Here is a 15587-nt window from a genome sequence, read left to right as displayed (position 1 = left end):
GATTTTGGCACGTGACACACCGTTTAGATTAAGGGTATTTTTGCACCATATATAGTATAACGGTAGTGGCTTAATTAGCCAATAGTATAACGAAGGGTATAAATAAAAAGTCTTTGAAAGCTCAAGGGTAATTTTGGCCCTTTTCCGAAAAAGGATGACTTTTAAAATTTAAAAATAATTTAACTTCGAGATCTCAATTTATCCTTAATAATAAGTTTTTATACACATACAATATAATGGTATATTTAACACCACAAGTATCAAAAACCTCATATCTAGACAAATTAATGCTATGACATATTTAAAATTGCTAAGTTCAAAAGATTTTTATTTTATTGTTAACCTCTGTGTTCAATCAATTCTCATAAATTAAAACGAAAGAATGTAGCATGTTGCGTATCTCATGTCACCATCCCAGTTACCTCATTTGCAAGTTTTACTCATATCTTATCTACTGCTGAACGAGTGAAGAGAGCAAATTACGTAGATTTTTTCGGTTTTAATATAGATTACTATTTTATTTTTCTGTAAGACCTTTTCTTTGTTTGATTATAGTATTAACTAGGGGTGTAAATGAACCGGGTTGGTTCGGATTTTTCAAATATCAAATCAAACCAAATGCGTCGGGTTTTTAAATTTATAAACCAAACCAAACCAATAAAATTCGGGTTTTTCAACTTCGGGTTTTCTCGGATTATTCGGTTTATTCGGATTTTTTGGGTTTTTTCCGAAAAAGTCTTCATACAAAGCATATGACTTTTACTTCAAATATTTCTTTAGTCCTAGTAAGATACAACCTATAACTAAGGTGTTTCTTAAGAAAATAACACAAAATGTGAGATGGGTGATGACATCGTATTAAAATATTCAACAAAAAAGATAATAAAATCGGTTAAAATAAGTATTGTTAATTAATAAGCCATAAAGAAAATTACTTTAATCTAAATACTAAGTTATGCTAAAATAAGTACGACTAATAATTATTAATTACATGACAAAGAAAAAAATTAAGCTATGTATTTTTTCGCTCTAAACCAATTATGCAAAACTAAAGAATAGATATCCAACATTACTGTCATTTCTAGTGTTAGAATTAAATTTCTTTTGTTAGCATTATTGTTGAGTTGATTTTGATTTGAACTTTATTTAAGTTACTAACATCCATGGAATATAAAACCTAAATCGAATACACGTAATTTCGGGTCGATTTGACTTTTTTTTAGCTAAAACCAAACCCAACAATGATGGGCGGGTTTTTTTTTCCAACACCAAACCAAGTCAAACCAAACCACTAGTCGGATTTTTTTCTCGATTTGACTCTATTTATCGGTTTGGTGCGATTTATCAATTTACTTTGTACACCCCCAGTATTAACCACTAGGCAAGCTGGCCTGGTGGACTATTTGCTTAAAAAAATCACAAGGGATTAATTTAATTATTTCAACTGACTACTTTAATAAACATATTACCACATCAATGTAATTTAACTAACGGTTGAAGGTAGATGGCTTTATTTTCTAAGTTACTAATCCACTTGTTAAGGGTAATTACTGTAATTACCTTTCAAGTAACTCAACAGCATAAAAAAAAATATTACAACTGTCTACCGTATAGAAGCTAAACTCATTCAAGAGCTAATATCCCTTTTATCAGCAGCACTTTATTTCCTCATAAATCACATGACAGATAATGGCCAACATCTGAATAGCATTATTTGGGTTTAACCACGTAAACATGTATTTTAATTGACCAAAAGAGAATCATTTTTATTCCTTACTGCTGGAAAGATACAGATATATCCAGGTACACTCAGACATTCAATTCTCCAATATCTGGGCTCAAAGGTTCAAAAAGAGCTTCCACCTCACTATCGCTAACTTCCTCCAAGCAAGATGGTTTCCATTTTGGGTTCTGAAAACACAATCATTAATGGTTTTAGTTTCCTGCAAATTGTAAATCCTCAATACCAACAATTCATTAGAGTAGCATCATTGTGGAAAAAAAAAAAAAAAAAGAGAGAGAATAAACAAATCAGGAACTTTATTCAATCTTCAAAGAAAACGAAACAAAGTATTAACTAGCTTAGTTAAACCTTATTAAAAAAGATACACTACACATTAAAACCACAAACCCAACCCTCTGGTTTTCAAAACGTGATTTCAAAAATTAGAGATTTAACCCAAATCCCAATCTGTAACAATTTCGGGGGGAAAAAACGAAACAAAACAGATAAAAACAAAGTCGTTTGTTTTATTTAAAAATAGCTTAGAAAACACCTCGGCTAAAAGAAAAATTGTCGCTAGCAAGTTTCGTACCTGCACCATCAACCACAATTTTGAACCCCCTTACCACTGGGTTAAGCGTTTCATTTGATCTCAAGGGGGTCCATCCTTTAATATAGCTACATAAAAAAGAAAAAATGACCTATATATACAATGTAATTTTCCGGCAAAGGGGGTTCAGGTAAACACCCTTTGTACCTAGTTCCGCCCCTGAAACCAACATTAATGCAGTTGCAGACTTGCAGTATCATGGGCTTGCGGCGTAAGAAACAAACCTGATCCTTGTCCACTAACACTGCTCGGACACCTTCAGCAAAGTCGCCCCGTAGAGTCTGCCTTATAGCAATGCGATATTCAGTTCTCATGACACCAGTGAGCTGAGTGTTAAAGATGACAGAAAATAGAGATTTTAATCATTCGTGAAAAATGAAAGATGAAAAAAACTATTAGAAAGAAAAAAAAAAAGAATTACATAGTACTACACAACCTAGAGGGAAGCTCACCCTGGATAAGTCGTTCTCATTTTTGCCACGTGCAGATGCAACTTTAGAGAAGAGCTTTTGGGTGAGACAGAGAGAAAAAGGGGCCCCCTTTCTAAGCCCTTGCAGAGCATCCTTGGCCCATTCTGCCACTGTCAAGAAGATGAACTTACACATGAAAATGAAAGTTAAGCATGTCTCTAAGTTTTACGCATTGGTAAGAAGTACTCCCTCCATCCCAATTTACGTGGCACCATTTGACTAGGCACAAAGTTTAAGAAAAAAGAAAGTCTTGCAAATTTTGTGGTCTAAAACAAACCTTAGACATTTGTATGACTATAAATCATTTCATTAAGGGTAAAAGGGGAATTTTAAAGTTAATTTGTTTCTAATTATAGAAAGATGGCATTCTTTTTGGGACAGACTAAAATGGAAAGTGTGTCATTTAAATTGGGACAGAGGGAGTATAAAATAAGATTGAGATTCATTTATGGAGAAAATATTAGTATAAAAAAGAGAGCACATGAATTCATCTATGTCGAAAAGTTCATCTATGCAGAAAAGTCTTACTGCTAAACCTTACCCAATGTATCAGCGCTTTGCTGATGATTTTCTAGCTCCTCTAGTATCTCTCTGATGGACTTGTTACCAGCAAAAGTAGAAACTATTCTGGGTAAAAGTGACTTCAAACGGGGTTCTGAATCAGGTTTGCTGCTGTACTTCGTTAACAGTTCTTTTATTTCCTCATCTGGATCCTCGAAACTGTTTTAACAAAACAGAACAGCCTATTTCAAAGTTGAAATATATAACTAAATTGATTTGTATCAGTAGCACAACACACACTTGTCAGAAGGCATAAGAAACAATATTTTCAAGTATCTGAAGAAGAATCCTGAGCACCAGATGTGCCTCATGAAGTGATGATTAGAATCCAGCAACAGAAGCACTAAAACAGTTTCAAACATTGGAAAAGAAGTCTACCCAATTTTGGGGAATCTCTTCCTCCAAAGGCAAATCATTAAAGGATTTGAAGAGAAAAGACACAACCTAAGGGATGTGGACACCAAAAGTTTTTACATGCGCATAGAAGTGCAAAATCATCTAATTTGAGCAGCACAAACAAGATAAAGGGACTCAATAGGCCAAGTAGTTCCACATGTCTCATGGATCTGAGTAATTGATAAAAAAATGACATTCAGTGCATGGGCTTCACATTACTAAGAGAATAGTTCAAAATTTTGGGAAATACAATTTAGCTGCAAGCAAAGCTTCCTTCAATGTACCCAAATTTGCAGACGGGACATAATGAGTTCCCAGACCAACATAAAGAGCATCAGCAGGTGTTGATATCCTACTTCCAGTCAGTCCAAGATAAGCACCTGCAATAGCTGAATTGATTAAACAAACACATAGGAAAGGACTGAGGAAGATAGTTCTACCATAACACACACATACATCATTCATCACCTATCGCCGTCCAACAAAATATGGATGCATGCTAGCAGAAAAGTGAGATAGAAAGTTCTCACTTGGCATCTCGTGCCTAGCTGGGCAGTTCATCAGGAGCTGCTATCTGGGACCAAGCACTAAGCACTCTTGATTTTCTTTTTTTTACCTTATTAACATTAATAATTTTACTAAGGGACACTCACTTTGTTTCAATTTATACGACACTCTTTCCATTTTTGCATACTCTATGATTCTAAAATGTCCGCCAGAATTTTATTAATTAATTTCAGCTCTAAATTTGATGGGATCAATTCTCTATCAAACTAATTTTGCCCTTATTACTTAATGACTTTCTTTCACCACCTTTAATATGATAAACAAGTCATATTAATTTGTTAAACTCCGTGTCCAGTCAAACCCCATCATATAAAATAAAATATATAGTAGAAGTTATTAAGAGGAATCAGATGCAAACACACAGCAGTACATTGATGGACTTTTTCTTCTCCATACATGAAACAAACAGATTCATGCTATTCATGCTACAAATAGTCTTCTCTTTTTTTTTTTTCCCCAAAAAAGCTTAATCTTGTAAAATGATGCATGTGATATATATATAATTGTGGGTATTCACAAACTTTATTTCATCACCACTGCTTCCCAAGAGGTTCTCCCCATGGTTCAAGATCAACACCCTTTGACAAATATAAGTTTAACATTTGCCTGCAACCAAGGATAGACTTCACCAGCGCTTGCACGAATGACTCATTTTGGTTATCACTTGAATCAGTAAACTCAAGAGTGCATTCACCAAAATCACAAACAAGATTCATAGTCCTAATATCGCGTTAGAGTTAAATACTCAATAAGCGGATCTGCAGCAGGTAATGTACAAACAGAGAGTTAATGTCCTTTTTCTTCAGAAATAATTGTTTTCTGATGCATGACAGGAACAGTGTCTTGGACGGCGCGCGGCGACAAAAGGCGACAAGGGCCTGCCTCGCCTTGCGGCGAGGCGCTCGCCTTTTTGAAGCGCGGCGCCAATAAATACCAAAAAATTAAAATATTTAATTGCATATATAAATAATCAAAATCTCACTAGCAATAACATATTAGCAAATATTTCAATTCAAAAATTAAAAGTAGATAGTAGATTCTAAAAGTTTAGAACTTGAATGAGTCAATGACTCAATAATTATTGAACAGCAAAAACAGAGGAGAAAATACAGTCACTGCCTCACTGGCAGTTGAGAAAAAAAAAAAAAACAGAGGAGAAAATAGAAAAAGAAAAAAACAGAGGAGAAAAAAACAGAGTAGAAAAAGAAGAAGAGAATAGAAGGAGGAAAAAAAAATTGCAGAAGTCGCCGGAAACAGAGGAGTCGCCGGAAAAAAAAAAAGAAGAACAGAAGAAGAAGCAGAAGAAGAAAACAGAGGAGGAAGAAAGAAGAACTGAAGAAGAAGCAGAAGAAGGAGAAATAGAGCGTACCTGAAAAGCTTGAAGGAGAAGAGAGGAAAAAAAAACCCTAGCCGTTGTTTTCATTTAAGTCTTCAACTTTTAATTGCTTTTTTTTTTTTTTTTTTAAAAATACCCACTGTCGCCTCGCCACAAGTGGCGCCTCGCCTCGGCGCCATTAGCGCCTTTGGCTCGCCTTTTGAAGGTGAGCTCGCCACAGCCCTAAAAGGCAGCAGAGCCACGCCTCGCCACACCTCTCGCCTTTCACAACACTGGACAGGAATGTGTTTATAAACAACAGGTGGACATGCATGAAGTGGAATCAAGTGTTATGAGGTATTCTTTTATCAAAGAAACAACTGGAAAGCTCCTCAATTACAGATCAACACACTTAGCATATTTCTTCCTACAATAAAATTCATAAAAGCAGGAAATCACCTAAGACACCTCAGAAAGTTCTGAAACATTGATCATAATTACTACCTCCAAATTTTAGAAGCCCTATCAGTAGAATTCAATAACATACAGACACAGATGGCTGCATGCTTCACTTGCTGGTTTTCGCACCTAGATATTCTTCAATACCTTTTGTAATCTTCCATCCCTAGATGAGGGAGTTCACTTACCAAGTTAACTCCTATAACTTCATCTCGTTAACCAAACTTAAGCTATTAGAGAGGAAATAAAACTTTCTGCCCCAGTTATATGAGTTTCCATCTTTTATTTCTCTTCTAAGTAATTTTTCATGCAACAAGATAGCGCCATTGGAATTTGCTCAGCAAAAACACTCTAACTGAATAGAAGAAGATATACCAACTGTGCCTTCTCCTGGACTATGTGCCGCTATATACGAAAAACCAACATCCGGAAACAAACCAATTCCATTTTCTGGCATCGCTAGAACAGTCCTCTAGAGAAAAATAACAAGTGTAAATAAGATGTTACTTGCAAAAACGAGTAATTCTCCATCGAGGTAGAGAAATACCTCTGTGATAAGCTTGTAACGACCATGACCAGATAAACCAATTCCAAAGCCCATTGTAATGCCGTCCATGAAGCTGATGTAAGGCTTTTTGTACTCGAAGATTTTACATATTATAGGATACTCAGCCGTGAATACCTGTTACATATTGTTGGAAAGGATATTGATTTCTACTTTTACACAAAGGCCCCTTAACGCAGCTGCAGTATTCAATTGAATATAAGCATAAAATAACACATTCAAGCATTACACAGGGGGATCTAAAACTGCTGTATAAAGTAGGAAGAATAAGATCGGAGCATGTACTGGCGATGCTTTGGTGTTAAGAGGCTCCTAGATTCACGTGTGTGCCTGGGAAAGAGACGCTCCTAGATTCCTAGCATAATGAAGCAACTTATGATTCCACATAATACTTTTCTCTACGGTACTATACAGGGAACATTTTTTTTATTATTTCTGAGCCTACGATGTTTCATAACTTCCATTACTAATTTTACATGTGATCCAATTTCATGTCTCTTTCATATAAATTTTCCAATTTTTAAAATTAGGAAATATCAAATTATACAAGGCCTCACTTGTTTGCACTTAATGGAGGTCTGAATCTGAATGGTTCAAACCTTAGGCCATTAAGTGCATTTGTTTACATTAAGATCTAAGTACTTATTTGGTCTGAATAGGTCTTTATCATTGAGATCTTGAACAAAGTCTTAATATCATTCGGAGGTATTTTTGAATGGATAATTTTTATTACTGTTCACATCCACCAGCTCTACCCCCACCCCACCCCCACCACCCTATGCCCTCTCCACCCGTATCCCACCACCACTAACCACCTTTGTCATCACAACCAGCACCTCCACAGCCCATCCCATTCCCCTACCTACTCCTACCCACCCACTCTTCACCACCCCCCCCCCCCCCCAAAAAAAAACCGCACCTTCACTAACCACCTCTGCCATCACCACCATCGCCAACCACCGGCCACCTTCGCCATCACAACCCCCACTGACAACCATTACTGTTCGCTACTACACCTACCACCTTTATCATTATAATTATATAAACAACCACTGCTGCTGTGGCCACCCCTACCCTCCCAACACCACCGCACCCTCTCTCCACCCCTTACCCCACCACCATTAACCACCTCCACCATCACAACTATCACCACCGCCAAAGTATCTCCACCATCACTAGCGAAAATAAATATTTCATTTTTTAACCATATAATAAATTTATTTTATTAGATTTATATTTATTTTTTATTTTAATTGTATATTTATTATGTTTAAATAAATACATTATGCACATTCAGATGTTGAAAAACAAACAGTCTTAATCATTCAGTGTTCAGATCTAGAGACAACATCTTAATCATTCAGATATGCATTAAGATTCAGACGTCTTAATCTGAATGAAAACAAATGAGGCCTAAGTCTTATGCCACAAACTATTAGTCAATTACTTCTTTCACCATAGATAAAAAGGCCCTGCATGTATTTTTTTTGTAGAGACATAATTGGAAATAAGACAATGGTTCCTTGGATAGTTATTACGACCCAAACTAGCAAAAGGTGCTGGTAATCGTAGTGTGTGTTCTACAGATAGTGCAGTTTGTTGTGAGTAGGGGACTTGTTTAGCTGAGTAGACACAACCGCCATCAGTTATTCATATTTGCAGGACACTAACCTCAATCATATCTGACTGCTGTTTTTTGGTCGCGATCTGCTTGATATCACCACCTGCAGGTAAATCACTAGAACTTCCATTATCCATCATCATATTAGCATCAACTAATCAAGACAATGTCAGCAAATGAAACTACAGTACCAACTAGAGGATAAAGTGGAGATGGGCTATTGGAGTAGTGTGTGTGTGAGAGAGAGAGACTGGATGACAAAGGTAGAACAAGAAAGGAAATGGGGCGAGAGGGAAGGAAGCAGCTAGTTGGTTTTTGACAATCACACCTGCTAATCAGGCTTCTGAGTTATTCAGATTTCTGTAATCTTGGGTAACTTTCTGATTTTGGTTTTGTTATAAAGATCCAATCCTTTGTTCTAAATCTTATTGGGTCAGTGTTCTTGATGTGAACTGCTTTCTATCTTAATGCTACTTCTTTAATCAGTTTTTGCTTCCAGATGCGAGAAGAATATCTGACTTCAGAGCAACGAATGCGAGAAGAATATCTGAGTTCGGAGCTCCAAGAGAAAAAATGAGTTTGAACTATAGAGGCAGAGGCAGCAACCTTTTATTTTGATCTCCAGATCTCCTCCGTTCGTGAAGTACTACTAGAAAACAAAATGAATGAGTTGACTGCGGTGTAATAAAGACTCGAGCATAAAAATGCTTCCAAAGATTTGGAGATTCAACAGATGAACGTAAAAATGATTTCGATGGAAAGTGAAATTGGAGAACTGAAGTCACAGTTACATTCATATGCTCCTGTAGTAGCTTCTCTGAGGGATGACGTCGTTTCACTTGAGCATAATGCTCTGCTCCTCATGAAACTTAATCTAGCTCGCTCTCAGGAATCAAAGGTAATGTACTTTCTCATATGTATGCAATGTTGGTTTTTTTTCCTTTTCTCTATTACTTACTAATTACTACAGCTAATAATATAGCTATGTTTGGGTTTGAATGAAACTCTGGTCTTTCTGTACATGCCCATTGCTTTAAAACATCAATTAATGATTTGATATCTCCAAGTTTCCTTCATATGTCACTGAAGTATACTTATAATGCATCTTCCTTTACTTGTTATTACAATTCTTGACCAAGAGTTTCTTTTAATATTCTTGCTTGAGGATTGTAACTTCACTTTTTAAGAGCAAGTCCCAGTGACGAGTTTCTATCATGATATCTCGTGTCTTAGAGCTAAACTACTTTTATATTTTCTGAGAGTCATAACCTGCAATAGATTGTCAATGGATATCTAATTGAACAAACATTTTTAACATTAGTATTTTATGCGGAGTTTACTTGTGAGCATATTGAAATCTTGTTTTCAAAATTTAGTTAAGTGCTCCAGAACATATATTAGTACTTCAAAATGGATATCCAACTTTTTGCTGAATTTTTTTCTTGCTGCATGTATTTGCAGTGTGTTGAAGTTGAGGTTCATTCAGATCAAATTAGCTCCAACAAGCTGACGGATGTTCAATATATCATGCCAAAAGGCCTTCTTGATTTGCAGGAGCTGAGGACTAAGATTAAAGCAGTTGAGAAAGTAGTGGAAGGTATAAACAAGCCTGTTTTGCATCAACCTTTACACATCAAGCCTGGTCGAGATAGTTGTGCGAGTGAAATTGAGGCAATAAAACCTCCTCGGCACAGTTTGGATCGGGAGAAACATGAGCTTGCAGGAAGGAGTAGTCATCAGAATGAGCATGACGATGATCGTAATCGACGAAAGACAAAACCCAAGTCCTTTGAAGTCAAAAAGGGGACGCAAATGAAAGATATACCACTTGATCATGTCTCTGATAGCTCACGGGAAAGAATTAGAAGAGCCAATTCTGCAGCAGAGAGATCAGATGATCAGATGCTTGAACTGTGGGAAACTGCAGAAGGTGGTAGCCACAGTCGTAGCGTGAAGAATTTCAAGAAACGGGTAAATCATCCACCAGTGGGGCCCATCATGCACAATCAGATTACCAATTTGGAGTGGAAAGGCAAACATCCACCAACAGAATCAGAAGTGGAGGAGTTGGGTGTGGACAAGTTAGAGCTATCAATGAACTCGTCTGAGGCAAATCAAGAATAACCTGAGAAGAAAATTGGAGGCAAACACAAAGGCCAGAAAACCCAAAAATGTTGATTATGAAACAGTTAAGGAGCAGCTACAAGAAGTTGAGGAAACAGTGATACAGCTGGTGAATTTGAATAGCTAATTGATGAAGAGTACAGAGGAAAAGTACATCATATTCTCGAAGCAGTGGTTCAGCAGAGTCGAAAGAGGTCATGAATATCCGTCAGAAGAGAGTTTCAGAACAGGCGAGAAAAGGTTTGAGAAGATGGGGCGGTTGCAACTAGAGATTCAGAAAATTCAGTACATTTTGCTGGAACTGGATGACGAAAAGAAAAGCAAAGTTAGGAGGAGTTTTCCCGGGAGCAGTACGGTCATCATACTGAAGAACTTCATCCATATCGGGAGGAGGACCAGTAAGAAGAAAAAGAAGGGTTGTATGTGTTGCTTTAGACCTTCCAGTAGCAACAGCAGCAACAACGGAGCATCAGATACCGCGTCTAATGGTTCGAACCTTTTCTTTTAGATTTCAGCAAGGTTCTATTGGGAGGATCATTTCTTCTTCTGTGTCAGACAGAAAAAGTGATCCTTGTTTAGTTTTAGGGGAACTTTTAAGAGTTAGATTAGATTGGTCTAATCCAAATAAGCTTGCTCACAGCAAACTCCAAAATATACTGTGGACGACACCAGCTTTGACACACCACCAAAAATACAAGACAACATGATCCTCCGAACAGACAGACACTTTTAACTGTAAGCCAAATCTCGTGATGGGAAAAAAAAAAAAGGGAGAAGGAGAGGAGGGGGGGGGGGTGGTGTTTACACAACGGTGCACTTTTGTCCTGAACTTCGGCGACAATCCCTTAGTATTCAAACCTTTATTGGCAACGAATGGTCACCCTCAACTCTTAGTAGCACAGGAGATACATGTAACATATCTAATAGTTGGGCTCTAACAAAATGAATAATGATATAATGTTACAACTACTTTAGGAACTAGATGATGCAAAACTCCCAACTAGAGGTCCAGCAAGCATTGATCCTGTAAATGAGGAAAAGCATGTTACCTGCTGAAAAGGCACGGGGGGAGCTACTGTCAACCAAAACACACTTTACCCTTGGGTCTGTTTCCCATTCATCCAGTAAACTCTTGTATTTGATATCCATATCTGCATCATATTTCAATAAAACATGAGTGCAACAGATCAAACTACGCAAATGATAATGATAATGCTACTGCTGCTACTACTACTACTAATAATAATGATAATAACATCAGTTTATGGAAACAATGTAAAGAGTACTATAAAACAGAATAATTACCAACTTAAATATTTTAAAGGGCAAAGAAAGTAATCCAGCCAAAGAAAAACTCAGTTGCCTCTCGAAACTCCAACTGTGCCACATAAATTGGGATGGAAGGAGTAATAAATTTGACTGTCGAAATCCAAACTGTGCCACATAAATTAGGACAGAGGGAGTAATTTTGACAGTGAATTCGGGCAAATAATTTTCATAAGCCTTTTGAATATTTTGAATTTTTTCTGGAACTTCTTACATAGTTTGCAAATATGAAAATTATTTTAAGAAACCTAAAATGTATATGCCCGAATTGACAGTCAAAATTAATAAAGTTGACTCTAAATCCAAATTGTGCCACATAAGTTAGGACAGGAGGAGTAAGTTGTTGGCACCAAAGGCAGCCAGAAAACTAAACAAACAATCTGCAATGTCAACTGAGAGTAGTATGAAAAAGTGAACAGGAGTAAGTTGTTGGCACCAAAGGCAGCCAGAAAACTAAACAAACAATCTGCAATGTCAACTGAGAGTAGTATGAAAAAGTGAACAGCCAATTACCTAAGTGCATAGCATTGAGAGCTTTAGGACGATCGAGAGTGATAACAGCGACACCATTTGGGTGCACACGTCCCTTCACTAATTCCGATGAGGCCATGATCGCCAAATTTCGAAATTTGGAGTAGTTATTAGGTAATAGGGAGCGGTGGTTGAACAGAAGACTTGCGGATCGAACAATTTTTAGCATCCTTTTCTCACAAATGATAGTCTTACTGCTCCAATGAGTTTTTTGGGTATCTGGGCACCAAAATGACTTGACATCTTTCACTGTCTTTCATTTTACTCTTTGTAACACATTCTTCGAAAAATTAATTAAAGGTGACTTTCAAGTCAGGTGACTTGTGGGAATCAAATAAAATTAAAACCTAATTAAATTTGAAATTTAAAAAATATTTTTAAAATATTTTTTATCTTTTATAAAATATGAAAAATACCCCAATCCATTTAATTCAACTCCACATTTAATTTATTTCACATTCAATCTCGGTCCATATCAAATCAAAAGTTCTCATTGACACACGAACTGAACTCCTCGAACTCAACTGCTCCTTCAAAGACACGAACTGAACTCGGAACTCGACTGTTTCTTCAAAACCGTCCCTCACCAACCTCTTCAAAAGCCAAATCGACGAATTGCTGCTCTCATTTCTCCCTGTCTTCACTGCTGCTAATCGCTCAACTTTTTCCTTTTTTAAAGTTAGGGTTTTGAAATCAAAATGCGAAAATAATGATTTTGGTCAAAGAAGAAGAAGAATAACATGGGTTTGTCTTAAATGTTGTTTATTTTGTTGTTCAATGCTTGAGAAACCCTTATTTGTTGTATTTATTTCACTTGTTGGGGTTTGTGTGTTTGTAAATAGTGTATGTGGCTGTGAAATTATGATTTTTGGTGCTGTTTGTGTTCTCGTTCTCCTTAGGATTTCGAAAAAATGGCTTGTTAGGCTTGACAAAACCCTTATTTGCTCTATTTGTTCCACTTGTTGGGGTTTGTGTGTTTTTAAATAGTGTGCGTAGTTGTGAAATTATGGTTTTTGGTACTGTTTGTGTTCTTGTTCTCCTTGGGGTTTCGAAAAAAGGGTTTGAATTTTTTTTTTTTGAATTTTTTCCAATAGCTGAGTAAGTTGTTGTAGCAACTTCAACACTTGTTTGACAGTTGAAGTTGGTGTATTTTGTTTAACTTGTGATGGTTGTGTGTTTGTAGTGAAATAGATGTTTTTTCTGGTTCAAAATTTAGGGTTTTGAAATTAAAGTATGAAAATGATGAATTTTGGTTAAAGAAGAAGAGGAAGAACATGGGTAGGGTGTCTTCAAGGGTGTGTATTTTGTTCAATTTTTTACGGTTGTGTGTTTATAATACACTAATATTGCTGATAGTGAAATATATGTTGTTGTCCTTGTAAGGCATAGGAAAAAAGGCCTTGCCTTTGTTTTGTTTTTACCCAACAGCTGAGTTGTCCTTCAGATTGCTAATCTGTTGGTAAAAACCCAAACAGTTGTTGAGGTTATTGCAGCAAGTGAATACGGAAATTGTTAAAACAGTTGCTGAGGAAGCTGCAGCAATTGTTCTAATGGTTTCCAACAGATTAGTCTGTTGGAACATATGATGGAGTTGTTCCAACATATTACACATTTGTTGCAACATATGCTTCAGCTGGTGTGAAAATTCATGATTTGTTTACTTTGAATGATGCACAAATCAATTGAAATTATTATTATTTATCTCCTGTGTGTAGATAAAATGTCTCCATGAAAAAGAAAAGGGAAGGAATCATCCACAGTTAGTAAAAGAGCCAAGGGGGCATCATTAGATGATCTTGCTAAATAGGCAAATATTCTTTCTAAAGAACTTGCTGAACAGGAAACCTCTCAAGCACGAGTTTCTGGCCAAGAAAGTAAAGAAGAAGAAGAAGAAGAAGAAGAAGAAGAAGAAGAACATGATGAAAATAATGATGACAATGAAGAATCGGAAAAAGATGAAGAAGAAAATGAAGTGGATAAAACTGCTTCTTTTGAAAGGTGGACGACCGGGGCTGTTGAATTTTCTATTGGGACTAATATTGACAGATCTTCCACTGATGAAGTTGTCAAAACTTTCAGTATTGAGAAGTTCCATGTGCAGATGCTGATGGATTTGAATGGTGATCTGGTTGTCACGACCCCGACTAGGGGCCATGATGGGTACCTGTTACACATCGTAGTTTCGTCTGTTGAGATTCGTTAGGCGTTAGTTGTCCTAATCGTGGAAACTAGAGTTACCTTAGGATATATGAGATTACATGTTCCCATAATATGGTTATGAGGGTTTAAGCCCATGAAATTAGCTATGGAAGGATTTAAGAACAAGCAAATAAAGGAATGGAGTTTGTGGGAACAACGGTCCGTCAAATTGCACCAGCCCAGCGTCAAATGGTCACAGTGAACCATATTTGACTGGACAGTTCAACGGACCATTTTGACGGTCCGTACGGATTTTTACGACCCGTCAAAATGGGCGCAGAATTGTCCGACGGGATTTTAAGTTCCGCTTTATATAATTCACTCCACTTCTTTTCGACATTTTATTTCACCAAATCAGATCCAAAAGCTCTCCAAAAACCCTCTCTTCAACTCCATAAACTAATCCAAGACAAAATCCAAGAGAGATTAAATATCAAGAGGCAAGAATCAAGAGACCCATGTGTTACAAGTCTTGCTAGGGTTAGTAGACTCCAAGAATTCTTTGGATATTGAAGCTAGGGTTTTCATATAAGTTGATAGCTTGATCCAAATCTCATTCTTATGGGATAAAAGGTTAGTTTTAATGCTTATTACATATTATCAAGAATGTTTAGTTGTTAAATAATTTGGGTGGAAGGAAAAAGTAGAAAATGAGTTCTAAATGTAGTTTTTATAATGTTTTTGAGTAGTAAGCTAACTTGAGTTATGATTCTTAGTATAATATAGATATAATATTGTTATGGAAGGTAGTAATAGTGATGAGGAAGCATTGTACGGAAATGTGCTTAAATGGGTGTGAAGTTGTTGGTATAAGTTGAACACAATGATGAATTTTGAAGGCTAAATCGATGTGAATACTTGATTATTATAGTGTGGCTATTATTGTGGTTGTTGGGAGTTATTTTGTGATACGATGGAAGTTGACGAAATAGGGGAAATGCTGCCCAATTTTCATTAGGTCATGAATTATTCTAGTTTGAATTTAGGAGTATCATTCAGGCTTAACCATGTTATGAATCCTTCTAAATGTAGATTATTCAAGCTTCAACGGGGAACGTTAAATAGTTAAGGAGACAAAGAGGTATGTAAGGCTAACCCTTCTTTCATTAAGGCATGGTTC

General features: G+C 36.5%; 1 protein-coding gene across 2 annotated transcripts; it reads right to left on the bottom strand.

Moving 5' to 3' along the window:
* Positions 1 to 1623: 1623 nt before the first annotated feature.
* On the bottom strand, positions 1624 to 12586 carry LOC132068725 (3-hydroxyisobutyryl-CoA hydrolase-like protein 3, mitochondrial). 2 transcript variants are annotated; one of them, XM_059462406.1, is made up of 10 exons: positions 12251 to 12582; positions 11461 to 11562; positions 8338 to 8390; positions 6649 to 6783; positions 6477 to 6573; positions 4011 to 4140; positions 3345 to 3523; positions 2786 to 2913; positions 2558 to 2659; positions 1624 to 1911 (listed from the first exon to the last, which is right to left on the bottom strand). In XM_059462406.1, exons 1-10 carry the CDS (start codon positions 12435 to 12437, stop codon positions 1810 to 1812), a joined length of 1215 nt encoding a protein of 404 aa, XP_059318389.1. In that variant the 5' UTR covers positions 12438 to 12582; the 3' UTR covers positions 1624 to 1809. The 2 variants fall into 2 exon arrangements, with proteins under 2 accessions (XP_059318389.1, XP_059318388.1); XM_059462405.1 differs by lacking the exon at positions 1624 to 1911 and adding an exon at positions 2219 to 2401 and having other exon boundaries at positions 2481 to 2659; positions 12251 to 12586.
* Positions 12587 to 15587: the final 3001 nt, after the last annotated feature.

Source organism: Lycium ferocissimum, chromosome 8, assembly GCF_029784015.1.
Source record: "Lycium ferocissimum isolate CSIRO_LF1 chromosome 8, AGI_CSIRO_Lferr_CH_V1, whole genome shotgun sequence".
In the NCBI taxonomy this organism is placed as follows: Eukaryota; Viridiplantae; Streptophyta; class Magnoliopsida; order Solanales; family Solanaceae; genus Lycium; species Lycium ferocissimum.
Note: the sequence above shows the minus strand (reverse complement) of the source record. Positions and strands in the feature narration are given on the sequence as shown.

Coding starts and splice junctions, on each gene's coding strand:
- LOC132068725 (XM_059462405.1), bottom strand. CDS start 12,437: ATGCTAAAAATTGTTCGATCCGCAAGTCTTCTGTTCAACCACCGCTCC. Junction 11,563..12,250: donor TCTCAATGCTATGCACTTAG/GTAATTGGCTGT, acceptor AATATGATGCAG/ATATGGATATCAAATACAAG. Junction 6,784..8,337: donor AGCAGTCAGATATGATTGAG/GTTAGTGTCCTG, acceptor AATATGTAACAG/GTATTCACGGCTGAGTATCC.